This window comes from Herpailurus yagouaroundi, unplaced genomic scaffold, assembly GCF_014898765.1.
Source record: "Herpailurus yagouaroundi ecotype Mexico unplaced genomic scaffold, PumYag 246, whole genome shotgun sequence".
NCBI classification, from domain to species: domain Eukaryota; kingdom Metazoa; phylum Chordata; class Mammalia; order Carnivora; family Felidae; genus Herpailurus; species Herpailurus yagouaroundi.
In genome coordinates this window covers 11,127,158-11,152,409 of record NW_024412463.1, presented here as the reverse complement: position 1 = coordinate 11,152,409, position 25,252 = coordinate 11,127,158, and the positions used below count along the sequence as shown (strand labels likewise).

Below are 25,252 nucleotides of genomic sequence, written 5' to 3'. Positions count from 1 at the left end.
TTGGGGGATGTGAGGGCCGTCTCTGCAGACCCTCTGTTTACCTTGCCTTTGGACTCTCGTAGCCTCAGCTGGTTCTGGGTGGCGCTGCCCAGACAACTTCCCTCGGGACGGCCACGACTGTTCAGACGGGGACACCTCAGCGAACGGTGCCAGGGGCCACCACCACCTCCACGGCTGCCACGGTGAGTGCCACCCGTGGGTGGGAGACGGGAGCCTCGAGGGGCCCTCCTCCCGCCCGCAGCCCCCCTTCCTGCAGGGTAGAGCTGCGCGGGGCAAGCATGGCCTGGGGACCTCGGCCTCTCCCAGGCGGGCTGTGAGCCAGCGGGCTCTGCAGGGCGGCGGGAAGGCTTGAGGCTCCAGGCCGCACAGAAGTCCACGGTGACGGAAGCCCAAAAGGTGGCATTTGAGGCCGCAGCCTGTGCAGCATACAGGAGCGACTGTCCCCAGAGCAGAGCCACGTCCCTGCTAGGCTTCCAGTGGCTCCCCGCGCACGTGTGCGTCGGTCACCTGCCGGGGTCCTGCTTTATTTAGACTCCCTCTCACGCTGCTCTGCTCAGGCTTTTCCGCACCTCTCGTAGCTGGGTCATAGTTTAATTCCTTTTGTTGCGTGTTTACGTAGACGCCAGCTTTTCTTTATGGTAAAGCCACGTCATGGGGGACGTGCCACAGGTTCCTCACGGTCACGCGTATGGTTGTTCGCCCGGTTACGTCCCCGGGCGTTGAGCTGCTGGCTGAGTCAGGGTGAGCTCTGCTGTGCCCCTCGCTTGGTGTGGCCACACGGCACACGTCCCGGCTTCCACCCCTCAGCAGCCCTGAGAGTTGCTGCATTTTCTGCAAAGGAGTTTCTTGTAGACGTTCTGGTGAACCCAGAGGCTCTGACGGAAACCTGCCTTTTTAAGACTTTTTCACTTGTATCTTTTTAACTTGAATCCAGGAAACCATGGAAAACGTGAAGAAATGTAAAAACTTTCTATCTACATTAATAAAACTGGCCTCATCTGGTAAACAGTCTACAGAGACAGCCGCTAACGTGAAAGAGCTGGTCCAGAACCTACTGGTAAGAGGATGCGGCTCTGAGCACTTGTTTGACACGCGGGGAGGTCCCGCCAGAGGCGCGCGCGGCCTGTGGTGGCCTCCTGGGGACTGACCTGCACCCTTGGGTGGAGGCCGGCGCCCGGCCCGTCCTGCTTCCCACGGCACTCACACGAAGGCCACTTGAAAGCGTTCTGTCCACCTCAGGAGCGTTTGTAAACACACCTGATTGAGAGCGTTTTTGAGGCTTTTTCTTGCATCTCTCTGCGGGCACGGCCGTCTTCTCTGCGTCTCCTTTGGTCTCAGGTCCCTCCTCCTTGCCCTTCGCTTTCCTTTTGGTTTCTTTGTTGAGGAAGCCTGGTGGTTTGACATCTGGGCGCTTGGATGCTTTCCGTCCTTCCGCTGGAGGGATGTGTCTGCCCGGGGCCTCCGTTCTCGACGCAGGCAGCCGGGTTGGGGGTGGAGGGGGGACCCCTCCCCCGGGGTGACGGGTGGCGGGACAGCCACTCTTGGAGCCGCCGTCTCCTCCCCAGGGGGCTGGCTCTTGCCCCCCTTGCAGGCCACCCTGGTTTTGGTCTGGAAAGGACAGAAGTCGTGCTCCCGCAGGCAAGCAGTTGCTTGGACCACGCACTTAAGTATTTTCAGGGAGCGTAGAGATTGAAAAACGATCTCCCCTCTCGTGGAAGCAACAATTCCTAGCTTTTTGTTTTAATTGTAACAGTTCCGCCTTCTCGTGAAAATCGCTGACGAAGTAAATGCCTCTCCTGTTCATCCCCGTGGTCCCTTGTCTGTGGTCTGTCCCTTCTTGCCGAAGGAGCCACTCGGCGCTACGTCCCTCGCTCCCCAAGTGATCTGGCCATACCCCTGCCCCCGCCTGGCTGTGCTCTCGGCAGGGCACCGGGGCCCCTGTTCCACCTTCTCATGGGCCCTCCTGGTCCCCTGGACGCTGTTGCCGCTTCCTCTTTGAACCTGGCATTAGTTAGGGCCTGGCTGCTGGGGACACCCCAAACGAGAGGGCACAGGTTGGACAGGTTGGGCGGAAGCTCGAGTTCCCCTGCGGGACCCCAGACGTCGGCAGCCCTGGCTGAGAGCGCTCCCTCTTAGGGCTTCCTCTCGAGGATGGCCCGTGACATCCCGTCCCTGCCCGCCTCTCTTTGCCTCCCCTACCCTGAGACCACACATGCTTCGGTTTCCAGAACAGGGTTGTGCCCCCCTCTAGTCTGGGTTCTCCCTTCCCACCCCGGGCTTCCTCCTGGAGGCTTGGGGGTCTCAATGTGGGTCGCCTCTTCTTGTAAAGGCGTCCCGGACTTGCCCCGTGCAAGACCTGGCGGAAAGGACGCTGATTCCAACAGGGCACCAGAGCAGTGCTGAGTAACCAGAGGAGTGCTAACTTGTGTTCACGAGAGAATTTTGTTGTGGTTTTCGTTTTTAAGGATGGAAAAATCGAAGCGGAAGATTTCACCAGTAGGTTATACCGAGAACTTAATTCTTCACCTCAACCTTACCTTGTGCCTTTCCTGAAGGTAAATGTGGAGACCCCCTGCGGCACGGCACCCCGGCAGCCTGCCGTGGGCCTGGTGGAGGGGAGAGGGGGGCGCCCAGGTGGCCCCGTGGGCTTGTGGGTTTCAGGTGCCCTGTGACGCTCCTCCCGTTCCCTGTCATCAGGGGATTTTTCTCTGAGCCCTGAGGCCCCTGGCCCGTGGCCTGGCTGCTGGCACAGAGCAGACAGAAGCACCGGCCGGAAGGCCGATGGACGGGGCTCGCCCGTTGGCGGTGGAGTTCAAAGGCATCAGGCCGGCCCTCTTAAGTAGCTTTTGCTGCCGTGACATTCTTAAGAGTCTTTCAGAAATACCACCCTTTTCTTTTTTCTGAACAAATTCTAGCCGGTTCTTTCGGAGAATAATCCTGCTCGGTGACGGCGGGGCTGCGGGTTAGTGCGCCCGGCTGCCCGTGCCGACGCCCAGAGGCGTGAAGGCGCTGAGACCCGCGCGGTTGAGCTTGAGGGGCTTGCTCCTCTGAGCGGGAGGTTTCTGGGTTTGTGAGGAGGGAGCCCGGCCGCGTGCCGCTGCCGACCCTGTGTCTGTCTTCCCGCCCAGAGAAGCTTGCCCGCCTTGAGACAGCTGACCCCCGACTCCGCGGCCTTCATCCAGCAGAGCCAGCAGCAGCCGCCGCCCGCCTCGCAGGCCACCACCGCGCTCACGGCCGTGGTGCTGAGCAGCTCGGTCCAGCGCACGGCCGGGAAGACGGCGGCCACCGTGACCAGCGCTCTCCAGCCCCCTGTCATCAGCCTCACGCAGCCCACACAGGTTGGCGTTGGCAAGCGGGGGCAGCCCACGCCGCTGGTATGAAGGCGAGAGCCTCGCCCGTCACCCCCGTGCCCACCTCTCACGCAGATCGGCCACGGCTCAGGGACGCGTCCCCGCAGGCAGGCGGCAGGGCTCCCGCTGGGGGAGGCCGGGGCGCTAACAGAGTTCAGGCGTGATCTGGGGCCGAGGCCCCGCACGCGTGTTTCCTGGGAAGACGGGATAAGCCCGTTGGCTCTTACCCAGCGGCCTGTCCATTCCTGGTATCGGCCGGGGGTGTTCGTGCCCCCAGTGAACACCGGGCATTTGTAGTGAATCTTCAGTGGGACGTTATCTTTGATCAGGAGCAGCGGCCCCGGGACAGGAAACTGTGTGCCTGGCGATGGACACATCAGGCAGGCGGTCAGTGGGCCTTTTGTCTCACGGCCTTGAGCCCAGCTCTGCAGCCCCAGTTTGGGTCTCGGTGACACAAAGCTGCAGGCTACCGATTGTTGATTTAAGGTGTGGATCCAGTTTTCTGAGTTCCGTGGCTAGACGAGGGCTGTCTTTGCTGGGAAGGGTTACATTTCAAAATTTTTTTTTTTAAGTTAATTTTGAGAGTGAGACCGCGTGAGTGGGAGAGGGGTAGAGAGAGGGAGAGAGAGAATCCCAAGCTGGCTCCGTGCTGTCAGTGCAGAGTCCGATGTGGGCTCAAACTCATGAACTGTGGGATCATGACCTGAGCTGAGATCATGAGTTGGACGCTTAACTGACTGAGTCACCCAGGCGCCCCAGGAGTTGCATTTTAAATTTTTTTTTTTTCAACGTTTATTTATTTTTGGGACAGAGAGAGACAGAGCATGAACGGGGGAGGGGCAGAGAGAGAGGGAGACACAGAATCAGAAACAGGCTCCAGGCTCTGAGCCATCAGCCCAGAGCCTGACGCGGGGCTCGAACTCACGGACCGCGAGATCGTGACCTGGCTGAAGTCGGACGCTTAACCGACTGCGCCACCCAGGCGCCCCAGCAGGAGTTGCATTTTAAATGTGCTCCCCAAACCTGGAAGGGCAGTTGGCTTTTTTAATTTCAGAGGGATTTTGTTGCTTTACAGACCATTAAAGCTCCCCCACGGTGCAGGTTCCCTTGTCACCTGATAGTGGGTCGTAGAGTGTGTTTTGTCACAGCGGCCACATAGTAACTGAGTGAGCCACCAGAGTCCGTGGGGCTGTTTGCCCACCTGCTCAGGGAAGCCTTTGTCTCCCGCATTGACCGCTGGTGAGGAAGGTGTGCTGAGATGGTGGGTGAGAGCGTCTGGTCTGCCGGGCTGGGCACTGTGCGGTGCTGCGGGCTGAGGGTGCGTGCGAGAGGAGGGCTTTTCGTGCCGAGGGTGCAGGTCTGTACGTACAGGGCCGTCCTACCCCCCTGGCCTAATTTGTGCTAAAGGGGCGTTCCCTTGAGGAGAACCTCGTGGGTCCCAGTCTTTCCTGGAAAGGTCTGACTTGTGGTGCGTAGTTGTGACCTGACCTGTGTTCCTGGTTTGTGGTCAGAGGTTTGTGGTCAGAGACCCCACGGGGTCACTTCTGCACTGCGTTTCCCAGTCCCGCCGGGGGGGGGTGTGTGTGGGGGAGCAGCAGTGGGGTCAGGCCTGAGTCCAGTCCATTCCTGGATCCTGGAAGCCTATGGAGATGAAAACCGTGGCTTTTCCCTTAGTTCGTGGCAAAACCTGATTCTGACTCTAATCACCCTGAGGCAGTTGTTGTCTTGACTCTTCCTTTAGAGGGTGAATTTTCATGGGTTTATTGCAGAAACGGTTTGGTTGTAGGGCACCACCCCGTGTCCCCACCAAGTGTCTCGTAATACCGGGCACGCCCATCAGGTCACCTACGTAATAACCTTCTGGGCTGGGCAGTGTGTCTCCGGCACAGGGAGTGCCACTGTGTGTGGGGCGGGGCGCTGGGCTGGGCCCAGGGTTAGACGGGGCGGGGTGGGGGGGGGGGCCCCTGGAGCAAAGGCAGAGGCAAGAGCTCCCTCTGGCTGATGGAGCTCCAGGCAGTGCAGCCCTGAGCAGGCCTGGGGGCAGCAGGGGACACAGCTGGGGCTGGACTCAGCTCTGGGGTGTCTCCCCAGCTCAGCTTCGGGTGGTGGGCACGGGCAGGCCCCCACGGGGAGGCCCCAGGAGAGACTCTTCCCTGAAGGCCGAGGGCTGAGTTAAGGGCAGGATGCGGGGAAATCTGCCCCCCCCCCCCCCGCCCCCGGGGTAGAAGGCGGCGCATCTCTTAGAGACCCTGTGCGGGAGGGAAACGGGCCCTGCAGTGGCTAGCAGCCGTATCCCCTTCTGAGATTTGGGGGGAAGGCACGTGTTCCATGCCAGACCGCAGGGTCAGCCTGCCTCGTCCTGGCACCGACCTCAGGCCCCACGTGCAGATCTGCCCCCAGAGCTCACCTCTTTTGTGGCGCGGATGTGGGCGTCCAGGTCCCGGCAGGGCCCCGGCTGGGCGTGGGTGCTCATGGGCCCTTGGCTCTGCCCCAGGTCATCCAGCAGCCGCCCAAGCCCGGAGCACTGATCCGCCCGCCGCAGGTGACGTTGACGCAGACGCCCATGGTCGCTCTCCGGCAGCCTCACAGCCGCATCGTGCTCACCGCGCCTCAGCAGATCCAGCTGAACCAGCTGCAGCCAGGTGAGGGCCGTGGGCCGCACACCCGGGGCTCCCCGCCACCGCCCCCCAAACGTCCGGGTGCCCTTTGCTGCGTTCACAGCGCCGTGCGGCCATTGCCGCGTCGGGGTGATTTCAGGGGCAACGGGTCCAGTTCGCGCTGCTGGGTTCTCTGTCCCGAGCCCCTCCTGCACCTGACAGGTGCGCTCGTGCCTTTGCCCAGGATTTCAGGCGAGGGGTCCCGCGTGTTGACGGGCGTCACCATGGTGGGTCGGCAGTGATGCCCTCCCCTCAGCCGCCAGGCTCCCGAGCGGTTGGGCCCATGTGTGTGGCGGGGGAGCGGGGGCACGCCCGCATGTCCCGCGGGGAGGGTGCGGTGGGGGGGCGCGCGGGGCACACGTGCAGCGCGTGGACCGCTGCTGTCTTGTGTTGCAGTGCCCGTGGTGAAGCCCGCCGTGCTACCTGGAACCAAAGCGCTCTCTGCCGTCTCGGCTCAAGCAGCTGCCGTGCAGAAAAACAAACTCAAGGAGCCCGGGGGAGGCTCGTTTCGGTACGGGGCGCACTGTCCGCGCTGAGCAGGTGGCGGGGCCAAGGCCTGGGCCTGTGGCAGCCTCGCCCGCGGGGCACCGGCGCTGTGGTTTTGGGACCGCTTTCTTTCCATGCCTTTGACCCCCATGTACGCGTTTTCCCGCAAAGTTAGCGCAGGGAGATTTGCTGCAAACGCATAGCAGGAAGTAAATGAGCAGCTGTTTTCTGTATGAACTGACGGAAAAGCCATCGTTGTGACGCTAGGTCTTGGTGTTCCGAGTGCGTCGTGACCATCACGTAGGACGCCTCACCTGCCCTTCTTTTAACTTCAGACTTTTGGAAATAAATGCTGTGGTTTGGGCTCTTGAGCAGCTGGGTAAAAAGCTGCGTGTCAGGGGCGCGCAGCGGGAAGGCCGTGGCGTTGACGTGGATCACGATGAAGCAGCGGGAAAGGACACGTGTCCTCGGGGTGTTCACAGGCCCGCCCCCACCAGACTTCGTCCCTGACACCGTTGGCCGCTGGAGCGGGGCTGGCGTCAGCGGTGCCGAGCCGGGGTCGGCGCCCGAGCGGGGTGAGGAGGGCGCTGTGCCTGGATGGCCCGGTGTGGAGGGCCTGCGTCCGGTGGGGGCGGGGAGGACCGCCCCGAGGGAGGGGCCCACCTGTACAGCAGAGAAGCGAGGGAATGAGGGCCACGGGGAATCCGGGTATGTCCCACGGAAGGAAACTTTACTGCGGGCACCAGGCGAGCTAGAAAGGCCCCGTGGTGCCAGGTTAGCTCGTGGGGTCCGTGTCCGTGTCCACGTACAGATTGCGGGGGCTCCTTGCTGTGTGCACCAGAGGCACCTGGGAGTAGCGCCTGGATGGCAGGGAGCCCGCCCAGTGCTCGGACCACGGCTTCCAAAAACCATTGTGGCGCCGTGACCCAGGTGCCCGAGAAAGGCTGGTTTTGGGGTCTTTGCAGGGCAAGCTAGCACATCTCATCAGGTCAGAGAGCGGTGCTGGGGTGGATGGACTCCCTCCCACTGTGCGTGTCTGTAGTGACAGACTGTGTGCCCTGGGTGAGACAGGAAAGCACGAGCCCGTGACGGTGAATAAATGGGGAGCTAATGACGAGGGGGAAGCCGGCAGGGACCCCAGAGGGGTCAGATGCTCAGAGTGCATCAGGAAAGGACCAAGGAGACCCGGCCCTCTGCGGGGCTTGTGTGACATTCTTGTCACGAGGGGAGGGGACGTCAGTCAGACGGGGGACACACACCTGCTGCAGGACACCTGGCCCGTGGCCTCGAAGCGTCACTGGCACGAGAGCCAAGGCGAGGCTGAGGAGCGTCCCAGGCTAGGGAGGCTGAAGGGAGGGCCGTGCGTGTGGCTGGCGGCCTGCTCGCGGGGGACGCCGGCTCCACGGGGGACACGCGTGGGGTGATCCGGGGCATGGGGCGTCAGGTCGGCAGCTTCCCCGCAGGCGATTCAGGAAGGAAAGGGTCCTTCACCCCCGACTCTGCCTTGTCCACAATTGTGGGACCATTTTAAGAAAAGAATGCTGTTTGATTTTCTAAGCCAAGTTTCACTGGGAACAAACTCCTTGAAGCCGTGGGTCCTGTGTGGCTGGGTTTGCTCTCTGAGCTTAGTCCTGACCGTGGGGGAGCCCTCTACACGCATCCTCGTGCTGGGACTCCTGTGCAGCTTTAACGCTTAGCTGGTCTTCCTTTAAAAGAACGGACTCCCAGGGCGCCTGGGGGCTCAGTCGGTTGAGCGTCCTACTTTGGCTCCGGTCATGATCTCACGGTTCGTGGGTTCGAGCCCCGCTTCGGGCTCTGTGCCGACAGCTCGGAGCCTGGAGCCTGCTTCGGATTCCGTCTCTCCCTCTCTCTCTGCCCCTCCCCTGCTCGTGCTCTGTCTCTGTCTCTCTCAAAAAATAAACATTAAAAGAAATTAAAAGAAGAAAAAAAACCAGACTCTTTTTCAAAGAAGACCGCTGGGCTTCCTCGATCAGGTGACGGTGCAGGGCCGGAGGGCGCCGGCGGGACGCTCGCCTGGAGGGGCGTCCGTGCGCTCTCTGCCCGGGGTCCCCTGCCCCGCTTGTGGACCGCTGGGTCAGGCCCCCCGAGCGTCTCCCGACGCGCCCCTCGCTCAGTCAGCTTATCTTCCTCTCTGAAGGGATGACGATGACATCAACGACGTGGCCTCGATGGCGGGAGTAAACCTGTCGGAAGAAAGTGCACGAATATTAGCCACGAACTCTGACTTAGTGGGCACCCTGACGCGATCCTGTAAGGATGAAACCTTTCTCCTACCAGCGCCTTTACAGAGAAGAATCCTAGAGATCGGTACGTGGGTGCCGCCGTCACTGGGGCCCCCGGTGCACATGCGACTCTAGCCCCGCATAGAGCCGTCTTCTGCCCAGCTCCCCGGCGGAGCGCACCCGGTACCTTGTCCTGCCTGTTACCGGTGCGGTACTTTCCCCGAGCTCGATGCCGGTGGTTCTCAGGTAGTTGCAGCGGGTGTAGACCGACCCCCCACCCCCACCCCTGCCCCGAGGGCCTGTCCAGGCCGCCCTCCGGTCGCTCTGAGCGGTGAGTCGTGGAAGACAGAACGGTGACTCGGAGAGGAGAGAAGGAGCTTCGGCGGCTAAAGCGTTGCCTACCCCCAGGTAAAAAACACGGCATCACGGAGTTGCATCCGGACGTTGTGAGTTACGTATCACACGCCACGCAGCAGAGGCTACAGAATCTCGTGGAGAAAATATCAGAGACGGCCCAGCAGAAGAACTTCTCGTACAAGGTAACACGCTGCCGTCCTGAAGAGGCCGAGCTGGCCGTGGACTCCGGGTCGGTCCTGCCGGGAAGCCTCTTCCTGCCCCGGGCGCGCGGGGCCGCACAGGTGTCGCGTTGGCTCCGAATTCTCCACGGAGCTGCCTCAGCGCCGTGCGCCCGGCTGGAGGAGGAGGGCAGGCCGGGCCTGCATGAGGCACGGGGCCGGGGCCAGGGTGGGGGTCCCGGAGCCCCTGCCAGTGCCACCGTGGCATGCCCACGGCCCCGAGCCAGCCCTGCTCCCGTGACTCGGGCCGCTGCCCCGTTTGTGTCGTGGAGGGTCACCTGCACGGAGGTCCTGCCTTCAGGGGCAGGTTGCAGGGTGGGATCTGCCTTCCTCTGTCCTCACGTGGGAGCTGTGCAGAGGGGCCCAGCCGCGTGAGGCCCGTGCCCTCGGAGTGGCAGTGAAAATCAAATGATGCGCGAACGTTTGAGGTGGAAACCCCTCACGAGCCCCAGCACGGCTCACCGAGCCTCCGTCTGCATGCTGGCCTGCAGACCCGTCCCACGCAGGCCATCCGGGCCGGGGGCGGGTGTGCGGGGCTCCGTAGGACTCGCTCTGGGGAAGCGGGGTGTGCGCAGCCCGTCCAGCCCGGTCCCCGGGTTTATTGTGACCGTGTTCTTGCCTTTCTGTAGGATGATGACAGATACGAGCAGGCAAGTGATGTCCGGGCTCAGCTCAAATTTTTTGAGCAGCTTGATCAAATTGAAAAGCAGAGGAAAGACGAGCAAGAGAGAGAGATCCTCATGCGGGCGGCCAAGGCAAGTGTGTGCGATTCTCGCGGCCGGCCGCTCCCACCCCAGGCCCCGGGAGGCCAGCGTGCCGCTGGGGCCGGCCCGGGCCCGAAGGCGTGACGCATTTGATTTGGAAGGGGGCCTCGGGTGGGCCGCAGGCCTGAGCCAGAGCCCCTTGGGCCGACCTGGCCCACCGTCCGTCAGAGCCCTTGACCGGCGGGCACGGTGAAAGCCACGTGTGAGCTCTTCTCCAGGGGGACTGACCTTCGTGATGGCTGTTTTTTCCCCATGGTGTGCAGCCTAAATTGTGACGTTTGGGCCGTAAAAAAGCATTGAAAAATGTAACATATGTCCCGTCGTACGATCTGGATGTTATCACATCATGAGTAAGATAGCGTGTCTGTTAGACGATGAACACTTAGGTCCGAGCTTATTTTTCTTTTTACCTCTTTAAAAAATAGTCTCGATCCAGACAAGAAGACCCAGAACAGCTAAGGTTGAAACAGAAGGCAAAAGAGGTAAGTGTCTTCAGCCAGAGAATCTTTGCTCTACACTTGAAAATAGACTCTTACGTAACCTGCTCGTGCCACACAAGAAAGGGTGAGGAAGGGGCGGTGTTTCTGTACGACGGGCACCGACACAGCCGCCCGAGACGGCTGCAGACAGCCCGCGTCCCGCTCCCAGATGTGGCGGTGTTTCCCCCTGGGTGCGCCGTAGCCTTTGTACTTTCAACTCGTTACGTCCTCTGGGCTTTGAGAGGCGCGCATCTGCTTCTGCTTCATTTTTCTGACTGCGGGATAAGCTTACAGTTGAAGCCAAACGTGAGAGAAATTTTAACTTTGACGGTTTCCGAAGACCCGCTGCCGCCTCTGTTTTTTCCGTAGCAAAGCGAGAGCCACGCGTGTGACCTGATGGTCCTTGTTTTCCTTTTCTCAACAAAGATGCAGCAGCAGGAACTGGCGCAGATGAGGCAGCGGGACGCCAACCTCACCGCGCTCGCTGCCATCGGGCCCCGGAAGAAGCGGAAGGTGGACTCTCCGGGACCAGGGTCGGGGACGGAGGTACGGTACCGCGGCGGCGGCGGCGAGGAGGGCTGGAGGGGCCCCGGGGGCGTCTCCGCTCTGTGCGCCAGGTCGGGCAGGTGCCCAGGATCCTCGACCGCCCTGCGCGCCCCCCCACCCCCCACCCCGCGGGCCTCCCTGGAGTACTTGTGTGCCTGACACCTCACGCTCACGTCAGCTTGTCGTGGACGCTGCGGGAGCCCGGGTTCTCACCACATGGAGGCTTGGTCCGCGTGCGTGGACGCGGTGAGCGTCGGGCCGCCCGCGGAAGGAGCTGTTGGAAGAGGCCCGTGCGTGGGGCGGGCGAGGAGCCGGGCCGGGAGTCCGGGTGCCGGGGAGAGGGACCCGTGCCGCTTTCCGTGTGTCCAGATTTTGTTGGTTTCTCGTGTTGTTTGTTGTGATACCTTCACACACGGTTATAAACCCAACCTTAGGATTTTGTTATCTTGGTTTACCGTCCGTTGTGTTTTAAGTTACGAGAAGAAAGAGAGCCTGGCGTTTCCCGTTGGCGTGTGTAGTTTCTGCTTCTGGAGGCCACGGTCCGGGCCTGCACGAAGAGCGTTTCCCTTGGCCCACAGGACCTCATCCGGCATTTCTAGTGGGCGGTGCGCTGGTGGGGGCGGGGCGGGGTTCGCTCAGCTTCTGTTTACTCGAAAGGGATGGCGTTCCCCCCCCCTCAACTTTGAATAGTACTTTCCCTGAATGCAAAAGTCTGGGTAGACAGCCTTTTTTTTTTTTTGCATTTTACGCTCCTGAAGGAGCTGAGCGTGTCCAGATGGGTGCCGTGTACTTTAGGTGAGGACGCACTAAGAGGGATGTGGGAGCCCCACGACCAGGCACCCCTTATGCCCCTGCTCCCCGAGCCCCTCTGTTTCACGGCTGGAGTCCTTCACGCTGCAGAGGGCATCCCCATCCCAATGCTGTGCTGTCTCGTTCCGGATCACAAAAAAGGTGGGAGGTTTCCTGGCATGTTTTGCAAAATGACAGAACCCTTTTTCTTAACCTGATCAGCAGCTGCGATGGATGTGTGACCGTCTCTCTCCCGTGGAACACGTGGTTCCGGTGTCTTTGGGCCCCACGTGGTTTACGCTTGTGCCGTGCACCTGACGTATCTCCCTTCTCTGGCTGCTTTGACGTTTTCATTGTAAACTTGAGAAGTTCGTCTCGGTTCTTTTTAGACTTGGTTCTCTTGACATTTGGCCCGCTTGGGGTTCTTTGATCCGTAGAAGAAGTTCCTCAAATTGGGGACATGGTGGCCTTTATTTCTTCAAAATTTTTTCCGGTTCCGGTTTGCTTTTCCTCTTGGACTTGCCAGCGACACGTACATGAGACCCGGTGACGTTGCCCTTGGGTGTCTGGGACTGCTCATTTTTCTTTCATCTTCAGGCAGGATGATTTCCCCTGTTTGTCCTCAGGCCCCCTGACCACATGGAGCCATGTCACCCGCAGGCAGCCGTGGAGCCCACCCACTGAAGCTCGCGCCCGCCGATGTGTTCACAGTTCTGGGGTTTTCGGTCTTTCTTACGGTTTCTGATTCTTTGCTGAAGTTCCCTGTCTGCTCACGTGTTGAGAGAGACCACAGCCCCCGGGACATCCTGCCTTTGGCCTGTTCATAAAAGCTGCTTTATGGGGCGCCCGGGTGGCTCAGTCGGGTAAGCGTCCGACTTCGGCTCAGGTCATGATCTCGCGGTCTGTGAGTTCGAGCCCCGCGTCGGGCTCTGTGCTGACAGCTCAGGGCCTGGAGCCTGTTCGGATTCTGTGTCTTCCTCTCTCTGCCCCTCCCCCATTCATGCTCTGTCTCTCTGTCTCAAAAATAAATAAACGTTAAGAAAAAAAAATGAAGGAAAAAAAAAGGCTGCTTTAATGCCTGTGCGGGTCCAGGGTCTGGGCTCAGGCCGTCTCTGCTGGCTTGCCCTCCTCCTCACCTGCGGGTCCCACTTCCCTGTTTCTCTGCGTGTCTAGCGATTGCCACTCGGTGCTGGAGATTGTGGGCGGCAGATGGACTCCCTTCCAGGAGTGCGGGTTCTCGCTTAGCAGACGGTTCATCCTGACTCGGTCGGGCGCTTTGTTTTTCCCTTTGGCGTCAGTAAGGGTCTGTGGAACGCCCCTCTGACCTAGTGCGCCCCCCGTAGACACTGCCTCCCCCGTCCAGGTGGCTCCCAGGGAAGGGCAGGTGGCCTCGCGGCTGGGTGCTGGGGTGGGAGCAGGGTCTTCCCGCTCGGGCAGGCGGGGCTCTGGCCGGGAGCGTCCTGTCGTGCGTGTCGAGCGTGTAGCGGCCTCGCTCGCTGCAGCAGTGCATCGCCCCGCGGTCCCTCTCGTCCTCCCGCAGGGTTCCTCGAGGGACCGTGTGCGTCACACTGATGATTCATCTTGATGTTGGTGTCTGTGTGGTCGTTTCGGTTTTCTGTGATTCCTCTGCCGGGTTGTTTTGGGATGGTTCGTGGGGAGGGCGTCTGCAGGTGCTTACACGCGGAAGCAGCTCGTGCCCTGTGTGCTTGAAGGCCCATTTGCGTAGCTGTGAAATCCTTGTCTCCCATTTGCTTCCCTCGAGAATCTTGAACGTGTTACTCCGGATATTTATTCCTGGCATGAAGTGTTGCTGTTCAGGCCTGATGATAGTCTAATTTTATTTCTCTTCTACGTCACGTGTTCTTTTAGCCCAAGTTACCCAAAGAATTTGTTTTTTTTTTCTTACGAGCCTTTAATTTTCCTTGGAACCGGTTGTCTGGGTTGGCGGTCTCGGGTATGGGTGGCGTTCACGCAGCTTCAAGTCTGTTTTCGTTCGGGAACATCTTTGGTGGCTTGTTTCCCCGGCTTCCTCCTTGGAGACCCCGACGGGGACCGTTGTGTCGTCCTTGCCTCTTGAACCCTCTGTCGGCCTCGCTTGCGCTCACGTTCTCGGGCTCGTGGTTTCTTGAGTTTTCTGTCTAACGTTTTCTCAACTCTGGCGCCTCGTTTCTGCTAATTCCCTTGTTCTTTACGACTGTCGTCAGTGTCTCTTAGCGTGTTTTGAGGTAGACCGTGACAGTTTTGGTCTGTTTGTTGATTCCGGCTTCTCGGTGTCTTTCACTGTCTGCAGGGATGTTACCCGTCTTCGTTTTCTCTCTTCCCTGTAGCAACTTGGGGCGGAGGGGTTCAATCCCCGTGCTGTCCGTTGGCTCTTTTCCCGTGACTTTCGTTTCCTCGAACTCGATGGGCGTGTGTGTCTGAGGTAGCCTGCGAACCTGGCGGAGCCCCTCTCTCGTGGCCTTCGTGTGCTGGACGCTTGCTCTCAGCATCCACGGCTCCCCTCCCCGCCTCGCCCCTGGGCCGTCCCTGTCTCCACCGCCCCGTCCTGCCCACCCCGTTTCCCACCTCCCGATCTCGTCCGCGGGATGCTGCTCTGTGGCCGCTGCCCCCTGAGGCCTCCAGCCCGGCGGTAGCCCGGCCTGCGCAGTTCTGGGGGTCCCGTTCGGGCTTGTGGCCGCCTGCGGCTCATCTTCGCGGGGTTTGCTCTAAATCGCAGTTGCTGGTCTTGGGTTTGGCCGCTCAGTTGCCGTGAGTCATACACGGGCCTTTGGGAAGGTGAAACTGCTGCCCCCTGTTGCTGTCTTCCCAGCAGACGGTGCTTATTTAAAAATACGCTTTCTTTTAATTGAAAATCGTTTCCAACCTACAGAAGAGTTGTAGGAGGAGTGCACGCAGCTCTTTGTTTATGCTCTCAGTTCTGAGCGTTGCATGACCCTGACCCCGTCACGGTGTCTCGTGTGTGTGTGTGTGTGTGTTACACATGTGTGTGTATACGTTCCTCTGATGGAGTGTTTTGCACCCCTAGTGCTGCTACCGCCGGGCCCTGTCTGGCACGAGGCCGCACAGACTCCAGGCGGGATGTCTGCCTGTCCCCAGGCCTGCCCCCATGTCACCAGTGGCCCCAGTAGCATCTCCACGTCTGTGCAGGGACGTGGGGCATCTGGTTGGCTTGCACGTGAGCCTGTTAACGGATCCCTCGTTCTCAACAGCACTCAGGGGACGGCACTTCCGTCCACGGGATGAGCCTCGGCCTAGGTCTGTGTGACTCTGTCAGAAACGCCTCCATCTCGATGGCACTGTGTCCAGTCTGTCACATGAGGAAGCACCCCGTGTGGTGACCTTCCTACTGATACGGACCGTGGTCACCAGGTTCGGCCACACTGTCTGGCGTGTAGTCACCGCCGTTTGGTTAGTATTTGTTCGCCTTGAGCGAGGAGGTGTTCCAGGACTCCGCGGGCCACCCCAGCCTCAGCGCCATCGCGGCTGCAGGCCGTGACGTCTGTCCCCTTCACGCCTTCTGCTGCAGGAAGACCTTTCCCTGCGTCCTCCGTCCGCCCATTTGTTCTTGCGTTTGTTCGCCACCGTGGCCGGGGCCGTGGTCTCCCGTGGTCTTCAGTGGGTTGTAATCAATCTCTCGTTATTTCTAGATTGGGCAGTGGAAGCTCCTTCAAGCTGTTTCTATATCCTTTTGGAATGTCACCCTTGTTGACACGTCGCGGTTTTACCGGTGGGAGAGGCATCCGGAGCCTCCAGTACTCCTGCGTCCTCGGGCTCCCGGCCAGGAGCCCCGGTCCCCCGCGGGGGGCGGCGTGTGGAGGCCGGTTCTGAGCTCTGCGCGCCGGTTCCAGGCCCCTCTGCAGTCCACGCGGGGGAAGGTGCGTGCAGGCACAGCCCTTCTGCATCTGAAGCGGTCCCCGCGCTCCGGCGGTCACCCCGCTTCTGGTCCTCACCCAGGGGCGGCTTCCCGGCCTCCTCCCTGTCCTCACCTGTGAGTCCGTGTCTGTGGGAGATCGAGTGCCGTCACTGCCGATGTGTTTGGTCCTTCGCTCAGCACACCCGGCCTCCCAGACGCTCTGGCTGCTGAGGCCCCGGCGCTGGGGGGAGGGGCGGGCAGGCGGGCAAGGCCCGTGGGTGAAGGTCCGACTGGGTTCAGATGTGTCTGGAGGACACGCCAAGGAGCGGGACGAGCGTGTGTTTCCAAACCCCACGGGGAGGGCCGGGCACGAGGTGGCTGCTTGCGGTGAGCGCGGGGACCCTGAGCGACACGGTGGAGAGACGCAGGTCGCCAAACACTGTTCTGGGAGGTTCTTTCATGCGTTGTTGCTTTTGTCTGTTTTTGAACTTCAGAGGGAGGCTTATGTGTTACATATATAACAATTAACATAAAATCCGTACTTTAAAAAGTTCTCCATATGCCTCTCCGCATCAGTGGTAATGCTTAGTTCTTTTTCTTTTTTAGTTTGGGATTATTTCCTTGGGATATGTCTTTTTAAAGTAACTTTTTTTAAAATTGATTTTGTTTATTCATGTATTTTAAATGTTTATTTTTGAGAGAGAGAGAGGGAGAGAGAGAGAGAGGGGGCAGGCGCGTGTGAGCGGGGGAAGGGCAGAGGGAGAGCAGGACAGAGGCTCTGAGAGGGGCTCCACGGTGTCAGCACTAACTCACAAACCGTGAGATCATGACCTGAGCCGAAGTCAGATGCTTAACCGGCTGAGCCCCACCGGCGCCCCTGAACTAATTTTAGACCCGTGGAAAAGTTAGGTAAATATTGGAGTATTTCTATACACTCCTCACCCAGCTTCCTGTAGTGAGCCGTCCGTGTGCTTAGATGGTTCATAAGACCTTATTTGATTTGGTTTTTCAGAATTTAATTTTTTAAAATTATAATACACCTTGTTTTTTGGAGGAGTTTTAGGTTCATAGCAAAACTGACTGAAAGTACAGAGATTTCCCGCGTGCTGCCTGCCCCCGAACACGCACAGCCTCCCCACTGTCAATACCCACCGGAGGCTACATTTACGAAAACTGATCAGCCTCCACGGACGCGTCATCACCACCGAGCCCACGCGCGCCTTGGGGTCACTCTCGGCATCGTGCGTTCTGCGGGTCTGGACAAACGTGCGGTGACGTGCACCTGCCTTCACAGCATCGCGCGCTCTAGTTCCACGGCCCCGAGACCCCCCGAGCTGCGCGTGTTCATCTCCCCGCTGCCGTCACCCCCACCTGCCGCCGCCCCGACGGCCACTGACCCTTTACGTGTCCACGGCTGTGCTTTTCCAGGAAGTCGTGTGGCTGGACTCACGTGTGGGGGCTCCTCAGATCGGCCTCCTGCCTTAGTGACGAGCGTCGGAGCCTCCTCCCTGTGTTTTCGCGGCCGAGAGCTCGTTTCTTGTGAGCACGGAGTCATGGTCCGTGTTGTGGATCTGCCACAGTTTATCCGTCACCTTCTGAAGGACGCCGTGGTCGCTCCCAAGCTTTGGCAGCCGCGAGCACAGCCGCTGTAAAAATCCGTGGGCAGGTTTTCGTGTGGACACGAGTTTTCGACTCGTGTAGATAAATCGCAAGGAACACGATTGCCGGCTCATCCGGTGAGACTATGATTCGTTTTGTAGCAAAACACCAGACTCGCCTCCAAAGCGGCCGCGCCGTCCTGCGTTCCCGCCGGCAACGGCCGAGCGCTCCTGCCGCCCCGCGCCCTCGCCAGCGCCTGGGGTCGTCAGGGTCGTGGGTTTGGGCCCTGGTGACAGGCGTGCGTGGTGCCTCGCTGTTGTGATTTGCGTCTCCCTGACGACCTGTGACGCGGAGCGTCTGTCCCCGCGCCCGTCTGCATCTGTGCGTCTTCTCCGGTGAGGGGCCTGCTCGGGTGTCTGGCCCGTTTTTCATTCAGGTTTACTATTGTTGAGTTTTGTGAGTTGTGTGCACAGTTTGTTTGGGGTGATGGTCCCTGACCAGACGTTTCTTTTGCAAATATTTTATCTGTGTTTGATTGTCCCCATCGTCCCCCTGAGGTCCTTTTCCTGTTGTCACTCAGGACCCTCTTTGCTCCTTCCTCTGTCGCTCCTTGTTCCCTCCTGATCTCAACACTCACGAAGTGTGGGGGTCACTTATTTGGTACAGAGTCCCTCAAGTTGGGTTCATCCTGGGTTTCCTCACGATTAAGTGCACGTTCCATAATTTTAGCTAGAATTCATAAAAGGGATAAGGTGCCCTTCTGAGCGCGTCACGTTGTGGCCTTTGGCTAAAGTGGCGCCTGCCGGGCGATCATGCTGTGAGCCCCTACTTTTCCCGTGTGGCTGCCTCCTGCAGTGGCGGTGGTGCTGTCTGCCCTCCGTCCTTTTGGGTCCCCCCCCCCCCCCCCACTTATTCCTTCATTTAACGATGACTTGTGTGCCATTGTGCCACGCCGGATGACCTTGTGCCCGAAGGTCTTTGTGTTCTGGGGCGCACCGCTGAGGGCGCAGCAAAGTTGCCAGGAGGTCTTGTTAGGAACAGCCGGGCTCCCCTCCCGAAGATCGGGTCGCTTCGCCTTCCCCCGTCTCACCAGCACCGCGGGAGATTGTTCAGGATTGTTTAAAATTGTGCCAGTCCGGTGGTGACACGGGGAATCTTGGTGACTGTGCTGTGGGTGCCTGAGAACAGGCCTATTCTCCCGAACGGCGTAGAGCTTAATAGATTTCCACAACACGCACCTGCTGCTCAAGCTGACCAGTCTTCTGAATCCTTGCTTATTCTTGTCCATTCGATGGGTCTCGTACAGACTGTGGCGATGTAAAGTCTGTGTCACTCGTGCGTTTCTGTCTTTGTCTCCTGTGTCTTCTGCAGCTGATGCTTTGTAGCTGGGCTGTGTGTGCCACGTTGTTGGGTACGGAAGTATTCAGAAGTGTCACATCTTCTGTGAATCGGCACTTTTAGCCTTAAAAAATGTCTGCCGTTGTCCAGTGGGCTTGAGCTCTGCTGTGTCCTGAGTTAGGACCATCATTCACCCCGCTCTCTGCACTTCCCTCACCAGAGAGAATCTCTGTCCCTGCTTTGGTCTTATACTTCCTGATTTTAGGTGTGGCTCACATCTATAGCACGTGCCTACGTCTTGTTTTCTGAGCCGAATCGAAAAGCTTTCCCTCTATTAGGTGAACTGAGCCCATTCGCCTTCTTCTGATATGATCAACACGCTTGGTCTCTTCTGTCTCACAGTGTTTTATAACTATGCCTATTTCTTACGTTTGCTATGATTCTCTTCCTCTGAAGTGCATATTCTTTGCTCTTTAAAATGTTTGTATTTAGGAAGGCTTACGGTTGTATTCTGGTGGTTATTTTTGCACATAAACCTTGTTAAATGTCCCCTGGTTTTTCTTAGCTGTTCAGCTTCTTAGTTCCCATAGGGCTTGAGCCCCGCCCACTTTCTCGCAGCAGCCAGTGCACATGCCCCTTGCTCTCCACCCTCCCGCCGGGCCCCTCCTCAGCTTCAGTAAGCGGTGTGGTTTCCTTACAAGTGCTTCTGCCCGGCCCAGCACTGCGCGTGTCCCTGCCCACTCCTGGCTTGGATGACGACTGCACTGTGGCTCAGCCCGCGGAGGCCTCCATGCAGAATCCCCGACACTTGCATGTTGCAAAAGGTCTTTCTGTGGCTTCGATAGGGAGGATGGTCTGGCTTGGATATAAGATCCTTGGCTCGCACTTTCTTTCAGTCCTTCTGTGAATGAGCGTCCGTGGTCATCCTGCTTTGGAAGCTGGTTTTGAAAAGCCCCGATGCCAGGCTGATTCACTTGCCTTTGTCATTTATTGTCTCTTTTACACGAGGCCTTGTCTTGATCTTTGAAAACTAGCAATTTCACGAGGAGATGTCAGAGTCGGTTTTCATGGGAACTTTCAGTGTGTAGATTTGGTCTTTCTGGTTCCTGGACTCTGGCTTCCGTGTCTGTTGTGTTCTGTCTGCTTCCTTCTTCGGAGGCTCTGTTAACACAGGCCTTTGCTTGCCCGCCACCTGCCCTTCCCCAGACCTTCCGTGGCTGCGCCCCTCACGAGCCTGCCTTTCCTCACGGGTCTGCCCTCGGTGCCTTGCAGTTAATTCATGCACTTCTGAGAGATCTCTGTGTCTCCTTCCCATTTTTTTCTTGCATTTACTCCACTCTCATCCCTTCTGTTTTTTAATCTACTTCTCTTAACGTTAGGGATTTTTCATTCAGGGCACTTCTCATGTCCTCAAATGTTTCAGGACATCTTTTGGTTGTTGGAAGTGTTGTCTTAATGGTTTTTTTTGTTTTTCCAGACAGTCTCCGGTGTGCGTGGAATTCTGTTTCCTGATTTTTGCGGTAGATCTTGACGGACTTGCTAATCTTGGGTCACCTTTGCCAGGTTTGGGTGTCTCATCAGACTTGCGGTCTGATGGCGCCCTCTTCTGACCGCGCTGAGCAGTCGGGTAGTGTGGCCGGTTTTCTGTTTGCATTGCTTGTAGGAGGGTCCTGGAGGGTCCTGTGTCCTTTGGCGGTGACGTCCCGGTCTTGCAGGAGCCTCAGTGTCCCTTTAGTTCCTTCCCTTGTCGGAGGCTCTGTGTTCTGAGGACTCTGGACGCTAGACTGGGGTGGACCGGCCATTCTGGGTGGCCTCTGTCAGACCGCGGCCCCTTGCTGTCTCCATCCTCTGCCTTTGCCACGTCACCTTGTGGGTTCAGGAGGACCTGCCAGGTGTTCTCATCTGGAGTCTTTCAGGAGCGGGGCGCTCCGTGCCGCCACGTCTGCCGATGGAGCGATGCCTGGGTAGATTGGTGCCTTCTTGTTCTGAGTTGGTTTTGGGGAGACGGAGGGAGGTGACGGGGTGACTGAGTGGTATGTATCCTCCTGAGGAGAGTACCTGCGTGTCTTTGCTGCCGCGTGTACTCCCGGCCGCCTGTCTCTACCGGGTGCTCTGTTGCGTGGACAGGGAAGGCGCAGAGACGGGTGCAGGCGAGTTGGGGAACTGAGGGGAGCAGGGCGAGCCGGTCGGAGGCTGTGCCATTGGGTTCGCTGGAACCGGTTCGGCCCAGGCTCCTGGCTGTCCAGCTGAACGCGGGGCGGGGGCGCAGCCTTGAGGGGCCCCTTGCTCGGGAGCCGCTTGGCCGCGCTTCTGGGGGCCCGTGAGTGCAGGGCTCTTGGCTGCTGTGGCCCCGAGGTGGACATTTCCCTGAGACCGTGCCCAAGGGCCCGTGCCACCGGGGCTCACGTGTCGGCACGCATGGCGAGCACCCAGCCACGCCGGGGGCTTCTCTCCCTGTGAGCATTGGCCCCCAACTGAGGTGGCCCCATGAGCCGGGATTTGGACGGAAAGTGGGGTTTTTCCCATTCGGTTTTACATCAGGTGCTCATCGCCTGTCAGATCGATTGTGGCATTTTGCCAATGGCAAGGTTGCCTTCAAAAGAAATAGCTCTTTTTTTTGTCTTGGACCAGTCCCGTGACCAGGCTGACAGGTGTGCGACGTGCCGTTTTCAGGGGAGGACCTGCTGTGTGCCAGCGATACATCCAGGGTCGCCTTGCTCTTAGCCCAGCGCCTGCAGAGCCTGCAGAGACCGGGCAAGGCAGCCCTTTGATGGGGTGTGGGCGTCACCGCTCCCCCTGGGGGCCATCCCCGCCCCCACCGGTTGTTCCGGGATTCTGGGCTGGGCGCGGTGTCGGTAGGCTGGGTGGTCACGGCCGTCCTCTCTCCCGGGCTCCGGGCTCCTGTGACCCCTCCCGCAGCCAGAATACCCGACGAGCAGCATGACCAGGACCCTGGAGGGAGGACGGTGAACTGCGTCCTTCCGTTTTGGCATGAGATGGGGAAACGGTGCTCAGCCCGTGTAATTAGAAGTAATGTGAGTATTAAGTAGGAGGATATCTTTGAACATCGGCTTTTTACAACATCCATAGAAACACCAGGAAGTGAAGTGTCTCGCTGGCCCTCAGAGCGTGCCGCCTGCACCTGGGGGCGGCACTCCACCGGCTCACTTGCCCGTTAACGCTTTGAGACCAGTTGTGGTTTCTAAGAAATATTGGAATAATATCGCAAGTATTATTTGTCTTGAGTTCTGACCCGGTAATTTCCACCTGAAGTGGGGGCCCTGTCCTACCTGTTTTTGGCTGTTGGCTTTCTGTTTGGAGAGTAGAAACATCAGACATGGTCCAGAATTGGTCACGCGTGTTGCAGAGATGTTTCGGTCCGTTACGTAGGTAGTGCCTTTGCTCTCTGCATGGCTGCGCCTGTCCCCGTGAGTCTTGGCGTCTGCAGGGGAGGTGCAGAGGGCAGGCCACCGTCCGCGGGCAGCTGTCTTTCCAGAAACTGGCCCCTGCTTGGGCGTGCTGGGCTCTCCCCATGGTGTCTGGGGTGCAGAGCGGCGGGCCCCCGACGGGCCCCCGGGCTCCTGCTGCTCCAACGTCATCACAAGCCTCTGCAGGGGCGGGGGGGGGCGGCGCGGTGTGTGTCTTGCACAAAATGCTCCTTTAGGGCTGTTACCGAGGCTCAGGAAGGCATGGAGAAACCAGAATTGTTCTTCCAAACAAGGAAAAGTAGCTGCCACGCAACCTGGCCTGGAGGAGGGACCTCGGCCGTGAAGGGTGGTGGAGGGGGTGCAAATTGTAATTGAGGTCAAAGATGGGTGCGTGTGCACAGGGACTCCCCTGGGGGAAAGGGCTCAGGTGGCAGAGGGACCTGGTGCCCGGAGCGTGCGTGGGCCTCGCCCGCCACCTGCTGGCCGGCTCCCGGAACTGCGGCCTGGTCAGGGCAGGGCTCTTCTTCAGCTGTCGGGGAACCCTTTCCTCCCACCTTCCTAAGCTGTGAGAACATGCGGTAAAAATACCCTGTGTTATGTTTGCACTTGAAATATGCACGAGCAACTTTAACCATCAGAACACAGATGCTTAGTTTTCATTCTGAACGGAGAACCAGGCACCACGCAGTTGGGAGTTGTGTGGTCGGACCGAGATGCGGTGCTGGAACCCCAGGACCCAACACGACGCATCCGGGAACACCGCCCCCAGTGACTCCTTGTCCACGTGCAGGCGTCAGAGACTCGCAGAAGCTCGGCTGTTCCCCAGCGGTGCAGGCCCTGAGCCCAGTTGCTGCTGTCGGCCCGGAGGTGGCAGTGTCCCGCTGAGACTGGCTGGGAGCAGGGTGCCCCCTGTTGGCCGCGGACGACCGCGGTGACCCCAGAGCTCTGCGGTCCAGCCCGCTAACCGCCCGCCCAGCCTGGGAGTTTAGACTTTGCGGCATTGGGAAAGTGCCTTTGCCGGCGACATGGGGACGACACGATTGCCCCGGGTGTGGCATCGGTCCCACCTGGCCGCCTGGACACATGGAGGTCGGGGACACCAGCTTCAAGCCCAGGAGCTGTCTTGCCATCCCCCTGGGGCAGGAGCCTCCGCCTGTGCCTTCTGCAGGCCCCGAGGGCCGGAGTCTGAGCCCTGGGAATTGCAGGGCTTAGTGCCCATATGGGTGCTTGAGACCACCGGTCCCGGAGGTCAGCGTGGGGGCCGTGCCCCCTGCTCGCACCCCCTCCCTGTTAGGGACCCGTAAAGCACTTCAGCTCCAGGAGCAGGTCTGCAGGAAGGAGCCTGTCCCACACGTGGCTTCCTCCAGCTTCAGGGCTCCTTGGCACACCTGTAGGGAAACTCGAGTGGCTGCGGGCACGTAGCCCTGGGGCCAGCACCTGGCCCTGCCCCTTCCTGCCAGCGCCTTGGGTCCCGCCCACCCGTGCACACCACTAACTCGGCTGTCTTCTTTCTCGTCACCAGGGGTCGGGCCCAGGCTCGGCGGTCCCAGGCAGCTCCGGCGTCGGAACCCCCAGACAGTTCACGCGACAAAGGATCACGCGGGTCAACCTCAGGGACCTCATATTTTGTTTAGAGAATGAGCGTGAGACAAGCCATTCACTGTTGCTCTACAAAGCATTCCTCAAGTAGCACAGGGCGGGCGCGGCGTCGCGGATGGAGACGCCTGGGACGCTTTTATATATTTGCAGATGACGCCTTTTGTAACAAGCAAATGGGATATTGTTTAAAAAACAGCCACCTCTTTACAACGGAACAGTTTTATATTCCTGTTTCTAAGTCAACTCTTCAGTGCGGAAGAAAACACGTTTCTGTAACAGAGAACACAGAGGCCCGTGGGCCCTCTTAAAGGACAATTAACTCTTAACTCATCTTTGATTGAGTGGCCTTCTTGCCAAACAAGCCATATATAAAAACTGATGGAATCGTTTAGCAAATAATTAGTTGCCCTCTGTCACCTCGTAGCGGTTTCTACATTATTTGTGCGTTTTGGTTCATTCAACCCGACTTACTGCGTAGGTGTGTGTCTACAGCGATGACCTCATTTCATTTATTTTATTTTTGTATTAGTCAGTTGGCAAAGCAAACTGATTTTTTAGACTATTTATCTGCCCGTCCCCTCCCTCGCCAGAGTCCCCGAGGAGCCCGGAGCCCACGGCGCGCCCGCGCGGAGCGGAGCCACCTTCCTGCTCAGGAGAGGCTGTGCCGCCGGCTCCTCCCGAGCGCGTGGTCGGCACCTGTACAGACGCAGTTTATTTGCTGTAGTTTGTAAAGCTGTAAAGTTAAAAGAAATGAAAACCTTTTCAGCATAAATATATTTTACTTGCACTGTGTTTTTTAGCTAAAAGTGGAAACTTAGATGAAATAAAATCAAAGTTGAGAAGAATCATCAAAAGACTGTTTCTCAGTGTGAATCAAGTGTTGAAAAATGGTTGGTGTATTTTGTCAGTAATTGTACATAATTTTTGGCACATAACATAAAAATGGCTATGTAAACTATAATTATTTTGCTAAGAGACTGTAAGCAAGCTGTGGGCCGACTTCGCAGATGTCCAGAGCAAAGCCCCTTCTTTGTACCTATTTTTTTATTACAAATATACTAATTGGTTCTTTATATTTTCAGAGGTTATTGTATTAAATTGTCTATTGATAGTACTTTTATGACTGTAAATACTTGGGCTTTCTCCGTGTGAATCCTCACGTCAGACTTTAATTCGCGCGAGTGTGAACCGAATGCTGATCAGTATTTTTTATCGACGCCCGAAAACTGTTACGCCTTTTATTTTGTCTTTTAGGAAATCCCTGTCTTTCCATTTTTTCATGTAAATTTTGCACAGTTACTTGTTCATATGTAAATATTTTACTTTCAAAAATGAAGTTTTTAATTGCTATTGTTTTATATAGGATTGAAAGAAAATTAACTCCTTTATTAAAAACAAATTTATCTGTATCTGTTTTGCCCGTTTTTCCCGGTTTTCCAGTTTTAGATCTGCCGCCAGAGACTCCGCTCTGGTTCCGCTGAGGTGTTTGTTTAGGGGCTCCTTGTTAGCATCAGTGTGTAAACCCCAGCCACTCTGGGAGGAATAG

The 25,252-nt window shown here is 58.2% G+C and overlaps 1 protein-coding gene across 1 annotated transcript in view; it reads left to right on the top strand.

The window, feature by feature from the left end:
• The window catches only part of TAF4 (TATA-box binding protein associated factor 4), a 65,456-nt gene extending 40,620 nt beyond the window's left edge, over nucleotides 1-24,836 (top strand). Inside the window, exons 5-16 of the mRNA XM_040459753.1 lie at nucleotides 63-182; nucleotides 935-1,057; nucleotides 2,466-2,555; nucleotides 3,129-3,374; nucleotides 5,845-5,992; nucleotides 6,404-6,518; nucleotides 8,652-8,821; nucleotides 9,145-9,275; nucleotides 9,941-10,066; nucleotides 10,501-10,557; nucleotides 10,981-11,100; nucleotides 23,630-24,836. Of these exons, the coding sequence (XP_040315687.1) occupies nucleotides 63-182; nucleotides 935-1,057; nucleotides 2,466-2,555; nucleotides 3,129-3,374; nucleotides 5,845-5,992; nucleotides 6,404-6,518; nucleotides 8,652-8,821; nucleotides 9,145-9,275; nucleotides 9,941-10,066; nucleotides 10,501-10,557; nucleotides 10,981-11,100; nucleotides 23,630-23,797 (1,614 nt within the window). The 3' untranslated portion in view covers nucleotides 23,798-24,836. The remainder of the gene's footprint in view (nucleotides 1-62; nucleotides 183-934; nucleotides 1,058-2,465; nucleotides 2,556-3,128; nucleotides 3,375-5,844; nucleotides 5,993-6,403; nucleotides 6,519-8,651; nucleotides 8,822-9,144; nucleotides 9,276-9,940; nucleotides 10,067-10,500; nucleotides 10,558-10,980; nucleotides 11,101-23,629) is intronic.
• The last annotated feature ends 416 nt before the right edge of the window (nucleotides 24,837-25,252 follow it).